This window comes from Salmo salar, chromosome 07, assembly GCF_965601325.2.
Source record: "Salmo salar chromosome 07, fSalSal1, whole genome shotgun sequence".
Lineage (NCBI taxonomy): Eukaryota > Metazoa > Chordata > Actinopteri > Salmoniformes > Salmonidae > Salmo > Salmo salar.
The window spans coordinates 46,222,276-46,240,712 of NC_138297.1; the positions used below are offsets into that span (position 1 = coordinate 46,222,276).

At 44.9% G+C, this 18,437-nt stretch overlaps 1 protein-coding gene across 1 annotated transcript in view; it reads left to right on the forward strand.

Moving 5' to 3' along the window:
- Positions 1-11,656: 11,656 nt before the first annotated feature.
- Positions 11,657-18,437, forward strand: part of LOC106609308 (protein O-mannosyl-transferase TMTC1) — a 91,432-nt gene continuing 84,651 nt past the window's right edge. The window contains exons 1-2 of the mRNA XM_014207977.3: positions 11,657-12,071; positions 16,148-16,325. Of these exons, the coding sequence (XP_014063452.2) occupies positions 11,779-12,071; positions 16,148-16,325 (471 nt within the window). The 5' untranslated portion in view covers positions 11,657-11,778. The remainder of the gene's footprint in view (positions 12,072-16,147; positions 16,326-18,437) is intronic.

Here is an 18,437-nt window from a genome sequence, read left to right on the forward strand (position 1 = left end):
CCCCTGTGTCCCAGTCAGGGTGCCTCTCCTCCAGCCTGCCTGGTGGCCTCTTTTCCCCCTGGGGAGCAGAGTGGAGGTAATGGTGATGGCCATAGACCCTGGTGTGCTGGGCAAAGCTAATCAGATCTGATAGTGGTCTTACTAAAGCAGAGTATGAGAAGGGCAAACAAGGGCCGAGTCAAAGAGAGAGCCCTCGCTGCAGTTCAGCAACCAAATAACTTCATCTCACAGTTAAAAAGTGAGCTGAAGTCTCCAGCTAACTATTGCGTGGAGTACTGTGATGTGTGTTTGTTCTCTGGGGCAGCTAACTGCCTGTGGTCTCTGCAGTGTGTGCCTCTGTCAGAAACATTTACATGGATGGATGGATAGATGGATGGGGGTAGGCAAAGTTCAGGTGAAGTGAATGTTGTGTCATGTGGTAGTTCCTGCCCTTTATAGCCATCCAAAAACACACTCACACAGAGAACTCTCTCCTGCGTTGTGTGTGTGTCCAGGGCACACAGGGACCGTCTCCACACGCCAATGAAGCTGAGACAGAGATGCAGACTGACAGTGCTGACTGTCTCTATCGGCCATATATATAGAGATATATATATTTAAACAGTTCTCAAGTTTCCCAGGTGCTGGTCTCAACTTTTAGGGAGCATCCACAAACAGTGTAGCCTCCCTATTAAACTGGCCTCTGCTAAGAGGAGTGGACTTCTATGGCACAGGTTGAAGTGTGCTGCCTCGCATTGTAACAATACAGGGTCACTGGTTAAAGCCCCATTCCGGCTGACTACTCCCCCTCCCCCGCTGCATTAGTAATGGGATATTTGATTCCTAAATGGGGGTCTTGGCTACTTTGCAACCCCTGCTCACACACCAGTTAATTGCATTTGCTTTGGTAATGAGGGAGTCTGATTGCGTATCATGAATCATGCGCCACTCTCCTGCCCTCGTGCCCCTTCTACTTGAACCCCGGAGGGGTTTTGAAAGAGAGCGGTTCTCCAGTTGGGCTGGTCTGTGATTCATTGTCAACTTTCCCGTTCAGAGGAATAAGGCAACCTCAGAGAGCGTTCCACACGCTAAAGAACTTTATTTCCAGAGGACATACGAGATGCTTCTGTACAGAGCAGAGATGTGAATGAATATACCCGTAAACCGCATGAGACGGAACCAGTAACGGCACAAGAGCAATAATAGACTATAAGGAGATAGTGACATCAGCAAAGGACTAAGTACCACGTAGCATAAACTACTATTAACAACTAGCAATAGTAACAACCAACAGTAAATGCACACTTTTCAATAACATCACTCACCGTTGTCCACTTGGAGAGAGACTGAGGAGGCTCTGACCTGAGCAGGCAGGACTCTGGTATCCTGCCCCCAAGCAACCTATTGGTGGCCTGATGGCAGAGGTCAACTGGAAGTTTGGGTAGACAGTTTATGATCCCCTAGTCTCTGGCACCATCAGGTGATGGGTGGAGTGAGCTTCATGAAATTAGAAACCTCACAGGCAGGAAAATCCATAACAGGTTTAGTCTGACGAGTCCATCCCAAATCTCTTCATACCTGAGTAGTACCATAATCATCTCTCCTCCTAATGAGCGACTCCTCCTCAAGTACACACCTGTGAGATGTAATACCACCTCGTGCTGCGATGGGCCTGGCGGTGGAATAACTGCCAGGCAGGCTCGTTTAGTGGCAATCAGCCACCGACCTATAAGCCTAAGGTAATGAAATCAAACGCTATTGTAGAAAGAGAGGCCCACACTCGCCTCGAACATGTCACCGTATCATAACCGATGGATGACGGCTATTGCGGTCGACACGCTCCGTCTCCCACAGGAATGTAGGCCTGCCTAGCCCTGCTGAGCGCTGCGGCAGTTGGTGAGTGCACCATGCATTCTGAAAGCAATTAGCGCACAGAACGCCACCTTGAACACTCACAGATGCACCATTCCAATGGGGGGGGGGGGGGAAGCAAATTAACGAGGCAAAACCGTTTAATTCTTTATAGTCGGAGAGAGCAGATGTTTGATTTTCTCCTGGTCCCAGAATGGTGAGGTGAATATACGGTGGGCAGCAATGTTCCCTCAAATGTTTTCCGGCACTGAGCAAATTTCAGGTCTGCTGAGCGCAAACATGGACAATTCTGTACAGCTTCCAGGGAGTTTACTGGGAACACTGAGGCGGTACCCTCTTTAAGTTACAGTTTTAACAGTTCCCAAGTAGGCTACTTGATCATAATGTAGGCCTACCAGAGAGGCCTGCCATACAAAAACTATGGAGAAAATGCATCCCATAACATTTTAACATGGAAATAGCTGTTCTATCATTCAGCCGACAGTAGCAGCTAATGTGTGGTGTTCAATGTCGAGACTTTTGAAAAAGAACACGCAGGGCTTGACATTAACCTGTTTATCCACTTGTTGTTCAGACAAGGTGACTGACAATGCTGTTGTGTTGTTTTGATGCAAGTAACCAACACAAAGAAAAATGCATTATTATTCTCATACCATTACTACAGAGAATTAGACGAATTATGCTACACTCTGCCTATTGGCTACTTAGATTATTCAAACCTGTCTCAAAATACAACACTGCCCCTTTAAGACAAAAACAAAAGCTCTTTACCTGACTGGCTTTTCAAAAGTGTCTAGAAATGGACATGTTTTGTGCTCTTGTTGGAAGCAATCACTCCCCTACTGCTGACTACAAATAATCTATAACTGGGCTACTAATTCTCTAACTAGCAAAGGATATGAACAAAATGTGCATGTGGCTACATGCAGCTCTTGCTTTGATCTCACAAGTTCATCTACTCATGACTGCTCATGCTGTAAACACATTCCAGTTCAAAGTAAACGGCACAGATCCATATATGGCAATGGTCTATTTGCATATAGGCCTACTGCAACTCTGATTGTTTATGCTGCACCATACAGGCTGAGTAGTGCTGTCAATGCAATAGAATCCTACTCCGGCTGAGTAGTGCTGTCAGTGCAATAGAATCTTACTCCGATGCGTTCTGCCTACAACAAAATCTCTTGCATAGTTTGTTTTGTTTCAGTATGTTGCATTGAAAGTGGCTAATGTTGAGTCGATCACAATTGCCACAGTAAAGGGAAACGTTGATAGTGTTAACAGGAAATACTCTAGAACAGTGGCCACCAACCTTTTCTGAGTCAAGATCGACATGCATGCCGAGATCTACCGCTCAGATTTTTTTTTTTAACATGACTTAAAAAACGTAAGCCTATGCAACATTAACCAATTAAAAACAGTACTGTAGCAATGAGGTTTGTGCAGAAAGCTATAGGCCCAATACATTATCACTGCATATTGGCTTTGCTTGAATTGCGCTGATATCTTTTTAAATAATAGTTCAAAATTTGAGGAGTGAGCATACATTTTCAATATTTTTATTTTACTGGGCTGACGGTGCCTGCATCCGATGGTCAGTCAGCTGAGGGAGAGAGCAGCAGACTGGGGATCTGCCTCGCAACATCTCTCCTCTCTCTCTTTCCTCCACTGACACTGACCAAAAAGGGACAATGTCTTCCAGCTGACTACAAAACTCCAGTCGCACAGCATTATTTCTGCCTCGTGCACAAATTCATGTTGTTACTCCTATGAACAGAGAAAGTGAAATATTCCTTGATATAAAAAAACCCCCCAACCCACTAATAATAACGCAAGCCTATTAATACGCCTATTAATACGTTCCTACTCATTAATTACTGGTGCAATGCTTGTTGTAGCGCTGAATACAGTTGACAGTGCTGAGTAGAAACTTAAACATGAACTCATTCATAAAAACAGCATCTCTTTGCTGTATTTGTTGACAGTCTCTCTCTAGACATGTTTTTTAAACGTTTAGAAATCTCACAGTATCAACTTTGCTGTAGCTTTTTTTGTGCCTGCTTCATTACTGCAGACACGGTCATCTGAGCCATTCGATTGGCCAGCGGGTCAACAGCACGAGACGAATAAAAAGAAAACAGAAACAGGCTTTATCGTTGCTTTTTTTACAGAAATGTTTGGCGATTGACCAATCGGGTTGGTGACCATTGAACATCACTCAACTTACCAGAGCAATCTCTTGCTTCTCTCTGCGGACTGATATTTCTGCGCTGCAGTCTCGTGGCTACTGCGCTTGCGCAGTTTAGAGCGATCATTGGTGCGCAAAATGGATATTTATACCCAGGTGAATAGCGAGCTGCTAATGGATGAAACAAATGGTCGAGAAGACTACCTTGATCTGTGTAGCCAGATGGACGCCAGCTGCTGGGTGAAGAAATGGCCTGGAACAGCCTTCATGATGATGTAGATACAGCAACAGTATCAAATGCATTTTATAAGTCAGGGATGTACAACTGGCTGCCCAAGGACCCCACCACATTTAAAATGCCCTTGGATCAATTTCCACAAAATACAATCTTTTTTAGAAACTCCAGTTGGGTCTCAACTGTTGCAAGTTAGAATATACAAGGTGCGATTTCTACACAAAACATCTCTCCACCCTATGGCAAAACGTGTTCACTTGCAGGAAATTAGCTGTAAAACAGCTCATTTTCCTATCTGCCCAATGGCAAAATGAGCAGAATTGCATGAAATTAGTTAACAAATTGCAAAATCTTCTGTCCCATGGCAAAATGTGTAGGATTGCAGCAGTTGCTCTAAAGCTAACATTCTCTACACCCCGTGAGCAACTGTGGCTCTCATGAGTTCAGATTTGTTGTGGCCCCCCACCACCATCAAAGTTGTCCATCCCTGATAGGATATCCTGTCACTGCACAACCCTCTGGCAATGACTAGAGAGCAAGAGAGGGGGAGGAAGGAGAGTAAGGGAAGGAGTACTTGACAACTTAGTTGTTTTGCCCTTTAGCATGTCTTTCCCAGTAGGCACGCCCCACCCCCTCCTCCTCCCCAGGTCCTGTCATGCTGGACTCAGGGCACAGGAGGTGGTTGTCTGCAGGTGTTGCACGCCAGTTTGTTTCCTGGCGGTGTGTACATGGTTCAGTGATCAGTGTGCCCTTTGCCAACCCCCTACTGTGCCATCAGAGCCCCCTCCCTAGTACCCCCCACTAGCTGTAGTGACAGAAAGCTATTCTCAAGTAGTAGAAAGGGCAATTGAAGTGTGTTTGTCAAACATGTTATTCATACATTATTAAAAATGTGCTTTCACGGTAAAGTCTACACTTGTATTCGGCACATGATTTGATTTAAAGCACATAGCCTATGCGTTTTCATCACGAGTGGAAACACACTTTTGTGCGTGTTTGTGTAACTTAGCGCGGTGCAGTGTTGCATGAGTGTCTTGTAGGCAGTTATAGATGTCAGTCTGTGTTGCTCTCACCGCCACTCATGTAGCTGCTGACTTGCCACATCCAGGGACTGTTACACACACTCTGCTGCAGTGAATGAGTGTTAGTAACAAACTTGGGTCCAGCTAGCACACACTCAAACCATGCTTACACACTATGTCCTTACATGGGGGGGTTCAACCCCACATTTGGCTCAGTGATTAGCTCAGTGTTGTGTTACTCATGGGGACAAAATTCAAGCCCCTTGGGTGCTGCCATAGAGTTACATTAGAAGGCTATTGGCCACAGATAAAATGACTTCAAATCACGTTATATCTACAGTAGCTTTGATTGGACTGATCATGTCAACATCATACTTTCTAAATCTTAGCAAGCAGTCATCATGAATCAAGTCGACAATCTACTGGCAAATCCTTTTTAATCCTTGTCATATGAAGAGATATAATGAAGAGAAATTATAGATAATACGTATCGGTGCTCATCGGCCATTGGACATAAACATTACACAACAAGTTGGAAATCGCAAATTCAGCAATGAATGGTATAGAAGGAATCAGTGGCTAACTGCAAGCCTTGCAAAGAAATCACTAGCCTTCTATTCATTGGAGTGCCTGTGTGGTCCCAAGTCTGGGATTAAGGGTCTCTTTTCCAAGTTTAAAATTATAAACATTCAACATTGGCCATGCTGTCAATGAAGCATGATTTGTGCCGCAGTCAAAACAACTGTTAACTTGGTTCAGCGAAATCTGACTTCAATGAGTTCAAGAGAACTGGGAACTCAGGAAAAACAAGCTCCGACTGGGGAAAATACGTTTTGAAAGGTCATCCAACTCGGAATTGTAAATCCGGAACTCTGGCCTCCTTTTAGAGCTACAACCTGAAGATCACTGACGTCATCATGATTCAACCTTGTTTTTTTTCAAGTTCCCAGTTATCTTGAAAGCACCATAAATCCAGAGAATGCCAGACTTTGATGACAAAGTTTGATGACAACATTTGCCCACAAAGTACCGCCATGCCACCTTCCTGTTCAAGTGAGCACAGCACAAGGTGAGTCCAAAAATGTATTGTATGCTGCTGCATAAATTATGTAATATTCCAGGGAGATATGTATACTGTAGCTAAGGAGGTAAAACTAAATGTATGTTGTGTAGTAAGTTGTTAGTAGCCCATGTGCCTCACCCTAATAATTTGGTCTCTTAATTTCACCTACTATTCTGACTTGGTGGTGCACATGTAGCCTATAAACTGTTTTTGAGAAATGTAATCATTGAATATTGTAAGAGCTTTCATTGTCTGCTTATATGCCCCCTTTATTTATCCGACGGTTCTGACTTGGTGTACAGGGAGAACACTATAAGAACGGCCCACGTTCTGAATTCTGTCAATGTACATTTCAAAAGTGCTGAACAAATATTTATATTGACTACGTCCATCCTAGCTCGCTCATTGATGTCTTAATCAAACTGATGGATTGACTCTTATCGGCTCATCGTTCCCTTATGCCATAGTTTGTACATCTCAATTGTCAGTAGAACCCACATTTGTTTAAGCAAGTCAGCCATATCAGCTATGTTTTTTTAAAGGCAGTAAATGAGGCTGAATGAACTGTTTTGCTGCCAGACAAGGCTCCGCTGATAGCCAGATGCAGCAGTGGTAAGGTGTTGGGACTGCTGTTGGGACAGCTTTATATAAGCCCTAACAGTTTGTGGGCACCGTTTGTCACCGTTATAGTGCAATTAATGTATTGTGCTGTGTCGTGGCTTTGCTGGCATGCATCCCACATTATTTTATTTTTTTGCCCACAGAGATTTACATGCTAAAATCGCCACTGTGTGTATATGCATTAGATCAGCTGACTAACCTGATGGATTATGGGAAGCTGCTATATGGGTGTCCTCCACACTGCTTGAATGAGACATTATTTAGTCTGGTCCATCTGTGCTTGTCCTTCAGTGCAGCTGTGATTTAAGCTCACAGCTCAGTCCTGTCCTGAAGCCTCTAAAACAGACAGAGAAAAAACATCCTACCCTTGGCTCAGTCTGTCAAGGTTGTGGCGCTGGATTTGCCCACAGCCTCACACACATGGAGTAGGCTACATACACACCACTGTCTTGCACTAACAGACACACACACATACAAACTGACACACACACACAAACTCTGTGCCCACCATCCTCACAGGGCACAAAGAGACCTAATTCTCTACCCTTCATTTGTCGGAGAGCTAAAGTCGTCTCAGGCGTCAGACTGCAACTGGCAGATATGTTAATGTGAGTGGGAACACTGGATATTTAAGGGAACTGTATGTGTGTGTGGTGTGCGCGTGCATACGTGTGTGTGTGTGTGTGTGTGTGTGTCCATCCTCATCTGTGTATGTATGTATCAGCCTGTGTGAATTGGATTCATCCTAAAACACTGTTAGCATTATTAAACACCAAACCCAAACAAATTCATACTGGATGTGATTGTGTTGGCATATTTCCCTCCCAACAGATGGTGGTAAAACAAATAGGCCATTGTAGAAGTATAACCATTCCTCTTCATCAACAGGTGATGATGCTGCCTTGCCAATGCAACTTTATGGAGAGGGTCATTGGCATGGGCACTGGTGGTCGGCTGGTGTTTGGCCAGGCATGGCAGGACAGGAATGGCAATGAGTAGTTTTAACCACAAGAGGGACAACGGCTATGTTTAACTGGACGGACATATTCGGACACACACACACACACACACACACACACACACACTATTTTTAAGTGCTACATCATTTGGAAGTCAAGTACCTGTATGCAATGGTCTCCATTAGTCATATTGCGTCAGCGGGGATGGTTTTGACACTGGCTCTGAACTGTGTGAGAATAGCCGCTGTCTCTGTACTGGGACTGGACGATTCCTTCACCTTTACCTGCTGCATATGAATGTAGCCCTTCATTACTTGCCATCTTGACTGTACAGGTTTCTGTGGAGAATAGCAGCAGGAGTGGTGTGGGGTTGCAGTGGCCAGCTGGTGTGCCTGTAGCAGGGCCCGCTGGATGGATGATCATCATACAACAGCCGTTCCCACCAACCAGGCTGGCACTATACCTGCATTCTGCTGCTGAGGGCAAACTCAACACCAGCCTATTTAGAAATGATTAAAGTAATGCTTTGAAAGAGTTTTTTTTTATGTATGGTGTTTTTGGAAAGTGTAGATTTAACATACTGACCTAGTGGATGTTTTTTCAATGGATTGATTTTCAGTAGGCCCTGTACAGTAGCCTACAAGGAAGTGGATGGATATTAAATCTTATACTCATCGTAACCTGCTATGGTCAGGTCAATATCCCACATCGTAACCATCATCATGGTTCATTGATTTATGGTTATCTCTCTTGTAAACATGTTTATTACCAGTGTCTACACTGAGCTTACAAAACATTAGGAACATCTTCCTAATATTGAGTTGCCCCCCTTTTGTCCTCAGAACAGCTTCAATTCATCGGGGCATGGACTACAAGGTGTCAAAAGCGTTCCACAGGGATGCTGGCCCATGTTGACTCCAATGCTTCCCACAGTTGTGTCAAGTTGGCTGGATGTCCTTTGGGTGGTAGACCATTCTTGATACACACGGGAAACTGTTGAGCATAAAAAACCCAGCGGCGTTGCAATTCTTGACACACGCAAACCGGTGTGCCTGGCACCTACTACCATACCCCGTTCAAAGGCACTTAAATCTTTTGGCTTGCCCATTCCCCTCTGAATGGCACATATACACTCTAAAAATGAGGTGTTCAACAAGGGTTCTATAATCCTCAAAGTTCTTTGAAGAACCTTAGGGTTCTTGGCACTAACAGTTGGGCAGTTAGGTTCCTGCAAGAACCCCATAGGAGGTGGGGTTAATTGAGGAACCTCCTTAGTTGGTGGGGGTTCTTGCAGGAACCTAACTGCCCAACCAAAACATTTTGATTTGAATTTGAAAGGACAGCAGGTGCAGGCACTTAAATGAAAAATGTAAAGATCTCCTCAATTTAAAGTAAGGTTTGTCCCTTGTATGATCTAAATTGATATTGTCTTTTCAAATTTCTGCAAATATTTCTCAAACAGAAAATGGACACACTCCAATGGATATCAATCAACAGAGGTAAGAATATGTAGGCTATGAGAATATGTTGAAGGCTCGCTGTATTGGGTGCAGATGACTGAACTGCTCACTTCTGTGTCTGCAGGTATACAGACGATGAGGCATACAAGGGTATGTCTATTGGTATGCTATGGAGATCACGTGTACCATCCTCCTCCCTTGCCTCTTCAATGAATATCCCATAGGCCTCTACATTATGGACAAGATATGTGAATGAAAACCATCATCAAAACAGTATTTTACCACAAAATTCAAGTAATGAATACTGTTGTGTGCATGTTTTGTTAAATATCTGTATAATTACTATTTTTTTGGATTCACAGACATCACCCCCGTACACCTCTGATGAATATAACAGGAAACCTGTTCAATCACCATGCACTGCAAAATCATTCTGGCTATGGATACGGAGAACATCAACACATTAACATCAACACGCCAGGGAATTTACCCACTGAACTTGAGGCTCACATTTAGATTTTTTTTATTCTGCTTTGCCACTAAAACCATAATAAACACTGACAACTAAAATATTGTGTTATTGTTGCGCATATTATTAATAATAATAATAATAGGGGAGGGGGGTAGTTCAGATATTAACCCCAAAAGGTTCTTCAAAAGGTTCTTTGAGGATCTATTAAGAGGGGTTCTTTGAAGAACTTATAAGGGTTCCCCCAGTTTCAATTTGAAGAACCCCTAAAGGATACTCCAGGAATCTTTTCTTTTTAAAGTGTACGCAATCCATGTCTCAATTGTCTCAAGGCTTGAAAATCTTTTTTTTTTTATACCCGTCTCCCCTTCATCTACACTGATTGAAGTGGATTTAACAGGTGACATCAATAAGCTTTCATGTGGATTCACCTGGTCAGTCTATGTCATGGAAAGAGCAGGTGTTCCTAATGTTTTGTACACTCAGTGTACACTCTAAAAAGAAAAGGTTCCTGGGGTATCATTTAGGGGTTCTTCAAATTGAAACTGTGGGGGAACCCCTATAAGTTCGCCGAAGAACCCTTTTAATGAATCCTCGAACTTTTTGAAAAACCTTTTGGGGTTAATTTGTTTAATCTACCCCTCCCTCCCCTATTATTATTATTAATAATAATAATAATAATATGCATAACAATAACACAATAGTTTAGTTGTCAGTGTTTATTATGATTTTAGTGCCAAACAGAATAAAACATGTAAATATGAGGTAAACTCCCATTAGAGCCCCAAGTTCAGTGGGTAAATTCCCTGGCGTGTTGATGTTAATGTGTTGATGTTCTCCGTATCCATAGCCAGAATGATTTTGCAGTGCATGGTGATTGAACAGGTGTCTTGTTATATTCATCAGAGGTGTACGGGGTGAAGTCTGTGAATCCAAAAAATTGTAATTATACAGATGATTAACAAAACATGCACATGACAGTATTCATACCTTGGATTTTGTTCAGGTACTTGCAGACACAGAAGTGAGCAGTTCAGTCATCTGCACCCAATACAGCGAGCCTTCAACATATTCTCATAGCCTACATATTCTTACTGCTTTGTTGATTGATATCCATTGGATTGTGTCTATTTTCTGTTTTAGAAAGATTTGCACAAATATCATCCTAAAACAATATTAATGTAGATCACGAGGAGATCTTTACATTTTCAGTTAAGTGCCTGCACCTGCTGTCCTTCCAAATTAAAATCCAAGTGTTTCAGTTGGGCAGTTAGGTTCCTGCAAGAACCTCCAACAACTAAGGAGGTTCCTCGATGAACCCCACCTCCTATGGGGTTCTTGGAATAACCCTTTGGGGGCAAATTTCAGTGCCAAGAACCCTAAGGTTCTTCAAAAAACGTTGAGGATCTTAGAAGAACCCTTGCTGAACCCCTAATTTTGTTAGTGTATAATAACCCGCTTGACAGGGTAAGAGTCCGTGACCTCGAGCTCACAGAGACAGACAAGGTCTTTGTTTTTCTCATCTCTCCCACTCAGACTGACAGGACACGGGCATGTATCTAACTCACTCTATTAGCGCGTCCCCGCCTGGCCCGTCCTAGACAATCATTCGTTTATCATTGTCCTAGTCTAAAGATAAAGGTCATGTCGGCTGAAACAGTACGCCGCGCGCTATTGATTTTCTATCTAGATGGTGCTAATGAACCTCTAGCTCTGCGAAGGCCGGTACTGCGCCGTGCGCATGCGTCAAGAGGAGGCTTCTCATTTCGCTGGCTGCTTCATAGTCAGTCCCCGCAGCCCACAGTAGGCAACACAGTCGCTACCTGCCTGTCTAGCGGAACGGATATGGCTCCCCACTCACCCCGGCTTTTTCCCAGACCCAAGCGGCTTGTTGCCAGGCAAGGGCCGACATGACAGTACACGGACGAGAGAAGACCCCTGGCCGGCTCCGCCTGTCGGTCCCGTTAGAAGCGGGAAAAGGAGCGGGTCGCTATGCCGTGTTGCTGGCTCTGTGCGCGCTGTGCTACAGCAACTCTCTGCACGGGGAGTTCGTGCACGACGATGTGTGGGCTATCAGCAATAACCCCGACGTCCGGCCCGGGTCCAGCCTGCAGAGCATCTTCTCCAACGACTTTTGGGGCAAGAGGATGGCGGACAACACAAGCCACAAGTCCTACAGACCGTTATGCATCCTCACCTTCAAGTAAGTTCGCGCTCTCCCCTCTCCCCCATAACTCTCTGTGGTTATCTTCCCAGCATCGGTTGCAAAGTCTCTGTAGTTAACTTGAACAGCTGGGTCTCGGGCTGGAATGAGAAACAATGTTGCAGAAGTTGGTGGCAATGCCCAGAAATGCGCTGGCCTCGTCAGCTATCCAACCTGTGATCGGATACAATTAATACCATGTATCCGCTCCCAGAAATAGGCTTAAGTCATAGGCTAGCCTATTGTAGGTTACTTCTTGCTTTGAGCTGGGTTGAGCTTGGACGATCGCCAGCGGTCATGAAAGACGCACATCTGCACCTACCATAAACAAACATGTATGTAGCCTAATGGGTTATAAACAGACTGCTACGGCGGTCCGGTTGCGCAGTTGAATAAACTTGCTGAAGCGTGCCATGAACACTGCTCGCTCGCAAGAAAATCCGATTTTATTTGTGCTCATTGATCTTAGAATACGCTACAGAAATGCAACTTGAAACATTTTCAAATAGCCTAGTCGACATACAGTATGTTAGCTGGACCGGGCAGATGTTGACCGTTTTTTGCCTACACACTTGTTGCTTGCTGTGGAATCCCTGAATTTGCACTCAACGTTCACTTCAATGTATTTTGGTGGATATGTTTGACACTCCAGAACATTTATCGGACACATTTTGGGAAGTTAGTGTTGAATGGTGTTGTATCAACTAAACAAACAGTCGTCATGCAAGGGAACCTTTCCAGCCAGTATCAATTTAATCTCCGGGCACACACACTGGAGCGGGCGTGTCACAGGCGGCGCCATGGGACGCTGGAGAGTTCTGGCTTTCGGCTCAGGCGTTAGTCAACCAGAAACATTAATAGCCTACAGATTTCACAGATTTATGAAAAACATACTGCAGACTATTTGAAAGATGTGTTAATATGAAAACTACACACACAAAAAAAGTCGACAGAAACAGAGCCTATAGTTTCCTATCTAGCACATGTAGGCTTGATATTTAACCTTGATTTAACTAGGCAAGTCAGTTAAGAACAAATTGTTGTTTACAATGGCGGCCTAGTAGGCAATACAGTTGAAATATAAACAATACATATGAAAAGACTGGAATAGTAATATGAACCATCAAGCGGTAGACAACCACAGGACAGACCCATTCTCTGCCTGGTAAAGCTTTGTGCTTCTTTTTGCACAGGGCTGTGGATACACGCACGCACACCATCCTATGTATGGGACTTATCTATTCAAATACTTTGATTGCTTAGTAAGACATCGTCTCCACTGTCACTCTGTCGCTGCATCCTCTGACCTCTTCTCAGAGCCTGAACCGTCTGAAAACCATGTGCTGCTGCTCCCCGACACCGCACGATGCGCCAGAGAATGCATTTCAAATAAGTGAGCTGAAGACCCGAGATGCTGATTATGACAACAGAGAGGTTGTCAGCTGCTGTGTGTGAGTGCTGAATACTTAGTGTGCTGGTTAGGGGGAGAGGGAAGGCTGATGTGCTGAGGCTTTGAATGGGTTTCTCTCTTCTGAGGCGATGGATGGAGCATCTGGTTGTGTAGCGCTCTCCTTCTGGTTCTGCAGTTGGTTACCCACACACTGCTGCCAAGCCAAGCAGCTGAATCTCCATCTACACACAGCCCAAAGCCGGGCCAGATGCATTCTCTGTGGTGTGTACACTCATGCACATACACAAGCTACTCCTGACTGTCTCAAGCCTGTAGTCTAATACTTTGTGACGGCACAGAGAGAAGGGAGGAGATCAGTTGTCAGTGTCTCAGTGACACTACAGTACCTTGTCTGGTCTCCTCTGTGTTCTCTTTAAGTTCAGACTAAAGGGGCAAATCTGACTCACATTTGCATGTATGCTTCATTATTATGGGAGACGAAGTGCCTATTTACACACATGTACCGTATATGGGCCAGGGACAGTGGTACATATGGACACACACACACGTCTTGTTGCTTTTTGTGCCATGTTGCTCTGCGTGTATGCTGTCTTGCTTGTCCTATGTTGCTCTGCGTGTGCTCACCGCTCAGTGATTGTCTATATTGTAATTGTTTTTAATAACCTGCCCAGCGACTGCGGTTGAAAATGAGCCGGCTGGCTAAAACCGGCACTTTTACTGAAACGTTGATTAATGTGCACTGTCCCTGTAAAAATAAATAAATAAACTCAAACTCACACACGCACACACACACACACACACACATACACACCTGTGCCTGTGGGGGCTCTGTGCTCAGTATAGCAGTGTGTTTCTGTGATCACTGTCGGGCCTCTGAGACGGTCCTCAAGGTGAAGGACACACACCCCTGAAGCACTCTAAAGTAGCCTGTTAATGGAACGATGGCTTTGGGGAGCGAGCAGGAGGGGACTGAGGGGGAGATAAGGAGGTAGAGCGGAGGGAGGGAGGGAGGGAATGGGATGAAAAGAGAGGGGGATAACAACAGAGAATGACAGAAAAACAGGCTATGAGATCACGTCACAGCTTACGGTCCAGCACCCCACCCCTCCCGGATCCCACCCAGAGGACAGTATAAACATGATACAGCAGTGTAAAGACACACAAACTGCTGATGCCTCTGTCATATCCCCTGTCCCCTCCAACACAGCCAGGCTGCCTGGGGACAGTTACTGTGTCCTTTGGGAGCTGGATACCTGTCTGTTTCAGCATTGACCAGTGTAACCACTCTACCTGCAGGGCTCAACGCTTCTCTTCTATCACAATACAGGGACCACAGTGCTGTAGCTAGGCAATGGTGAAACAAAAAAATGACACCTGTACAGTGGTGGGCCTAGAGTTTTTCCTGGTCAGAGGATGTGGTGTGGAAAACCTCCAGATCCTAGTCGTAGGGTATAAGAAAGGCCTTGTTTTTCCTGGTCAGATCACATCGCCAGGAAATTGTCCGCTGTCCAGTCTCTGGTCACTATTTGAAATGCATTAGTTTTAATAACAGAGTGCACATCCGCCATGACACTGAGAAGGTCTACAACAAGATCACATCAAAGGGCTGGCCTACACAGGTTAATACCCTCTCCCCAGGGCATCCTACAACATCCACTATGTATGATCTAGGATGTAACACAGGATATAGGAGGGGTGGAGCCTGCTTATCATCATCACTTAATGGATTGGACGTTGGCTTTTATGAGGCATCCCCATTATCGCTTAGGTATGACAATCAGCTCTACGGTCTTTCCCCCATTTTAAAACCCATGTTACGTTCTCTTCAGATTCCCTTCGGTCTAGTTTAGTTCAGTTTCAGATTCTCCAAGTCTTTCATCCTGGAAATGTGTGGGTTTCTTCACATTAGGAGTCAGACTGTGCTTGTTTAATGATGAGAGAAACAGGCTGTTTTACAGAGATGGTGTAATACTGTAATTGAATTCATAATGGAGGTTTGAGGTTGGGATTCTTCTCTTCTCTGAGACGGGGGAGGAATCGTAATTACAATCTGACGGAGAAATGCTTTTATATAACCTGAACTAATGGTTTTCTGTACCTGGGTGTGTAATGGAGACTTTAGTATGTGTCATAACTGTGTGTGGGTGGTAAAAATGTCATTTGAACAGACTAATATATGCAGATATGAGATATATTCTATGAAGATTCCAATTGGCTTATCTCAGCCTTATTACACCATCAAAAAGCTTCTTTAGAGGGAGATTATATGTGTTTCTGTGCTGGGATTCCAAAATGCTCTGCTTCATTCATGTGTAAAATAATTAGGGTTAGGCTCATCCGTTTCAAATCGGGTAATTAAGGGAAGGGAATATCCTCAACAAAAATGAATTGAATTGTGTTCCATTCATGTAATTGCCTTTAAGTTAGATACCCGTCCTGAATTTAATTGACTCAGGTCGAATGGAATTGACCCCAGTCGTGATTGGACTGTAGTCATTGGTGATGGAGGAAACTGTAAAGGAGGGTCACAGTTCCTGACAATGTGGCTGTGATACATTAGCAGCGACTGTTTCATATCCTGCAGTTTTAGTTTGAATAAGTCTCTTTTCTCTCTAATTATGATGGTAAAATGGTGACTACAAATCTCTCTCTCTCTCTCCATCAGATTGAACATCCTCTTGGGTGGAATGACCCCAATCTACTTCCATGTGGTCAACGTGTGTCTTCACTGTGCCGTGACCTGTCTGCTCATGCACACGTGTGATCGTTGCGTGTTCGACGACCCCCGCCTGGCCTTCCTCACCGCCCTCCTCTTCGCGGTGCACCCCATACACACTGAGGCTGTGAGTATGCACACACACATGACACCCCCTCTAGCAGACATGCTTCTTCTCAATGACTCCTCCCTCACATGTAAGACCAATGACATGGATTCCTTCACATACTGTAGAGTACCACGACCTGGTGACACATGCAGTCATCCTCTGACATGACAATCTGTGACGAACTGTGCCTTCACGTGTGAGACAATCTCAGGGCTCTCACTCACTCGTCTCGCTACTGGTGAATCAGGTCCCTGTTCAATAGGTCCGGGAAAAGGCAACCTTCCTGTTTTCATATTGCAGTTCCAGCTCCATGAATTTAGTTTTGAATGTTTGAGAAGTAGCGAGGCAATTTTTACAATTTGGGAAATGTATGCAAATCCTGTGTGGAGGAGAATTATAATTCATTCTCACAGGTGAAGGAAGAAGAAAGGCTGATGTGTTGAAGTTAGAGCTCTGCAGAGACACTGAGTGAAACAGAGAGCGAGATGAAAAGGGCGAAAGAGAAAAATGTGCAGAGGGCGAGGCAGACGGGGCAGAGGAATGCATGAGGTGGAGGAGAGAGCGAAGGATAAAAGGAGGAGCGGGCGAGGGAGAGAGAGCGGGAGCTGAATAAAGAGCAGCAGGGGTGAGAGCTGAGCAACACTATAGCGCTCTACAGGGTGCTCCCTTGAGCCCCTAACAGACAGAGAGAGAGGGAGCAGAGAAGGGAGGATGAAAATGCAGAGGGGAGGGGAGAGACGAGACCAGGGCTGCTCCCAGTCTGTGTCTAGCATCCCAATCAGCCTTAGTCTCTCTAGTGTTCATCCTGCACTTCCCTTCATCCTTCCATCTGTCCCCAGTGTGAGTTTCAGCCCAGGCTTCATCGCCCAACCTTCTCCCTAAACCATAAACTAATCATGGACCAACCTCCAGCTCATAACCCCTGTCCACATCCACAGCCACTCGAATGAGTCTTTAGCTTCCTAGCTCATACCAGCACTAGCCTCCCTAGCATACATTTTCAGGAGCTTCAGTCCCAGTCCCATTTCCACCCAGCGTCGGTCTGCTAGGCAGTCATGCAGTAAGTAGTTAGTCAGTCATTCTGAGGACTGGGGCTGATGCCGGGGCTGTGTAGTGGCAGGTCTTTGGCAGTGCTGTGTCTCTGCAGTGAGTGACTGTGCCAGTGGTACCAGAGTCTGATGAACTCAGTGCAGTAAACCGGTTACGTCATTAGCCAGGGGACCAGCTGGAGTTCACTTCACTTATACTGATGATGAGGGGGACACACAAACACCACAATAAGACAAGAGATTAAAAAGTGGCTTATCCCTCATCCCCCCTCTCTGTGGAGCTCCTGGCATCACACAGTCCCTGTCTCCCTGTCCAATATGGCCACCATAAAGATGCAGTCATTCGGATCTGCCGCCAGTGAATGGAGGTGCTGTTCAAGGCTGAAAGCCCTTTATTCATCCCACTCTCCTCTCTTCTCAATGGCGGCTGCTGAGACAGACTGGTCAGGTCATGTGGGGATTCCGCTGACCGTCTGTGTGTCTCGCGGTCCACTTAGGCACACACATGGTTGGCATGGCGAAGTCGACGTTGAGTGTCTTAGCTGTAGGGAAAAGACAGGCCAGACAGAGGTGAGGGACGCCATACTGCAGATGGAATCATTTTCTCCTGACTTTTAACACCATGTTATTGAGAAAATACATATTTTGCAGACCTGAGAGAGAGTGTGTGTGTGATATATGAAAGAAAAAAATATGTGTTTGGGTCTGTATCCTTGGGCTGTATTGTATATTCTACTCCACGTGTTAAGTTTAGAGTGGGGGAGCTGCAGCTGTGTTCAAATTCCTGCAAAATTATGTAATTGGCTAGAAGGAGGTAGTCTGCGTTTTGTGTGTGCGTGTGCGCGCCAGTGAACAGAGCCCAGTGTGTGTAGAGCAGAGCAGGCCAGGAGACAGCAGTGGAGATGTGGGAGAGCCATACTTACTATTACAGCAGCTCTGGTTAACACAATAGCTATTATTAAAACACCTTCGTGTCAGTTCAGGACAGTTCAGTGTATCACTGTCACCATTATGTCACCACTGTCAGAGGTACCGTCTATCACTATAGGTTTATGGACATGTTTGGTGCTGGGTTGAAGAG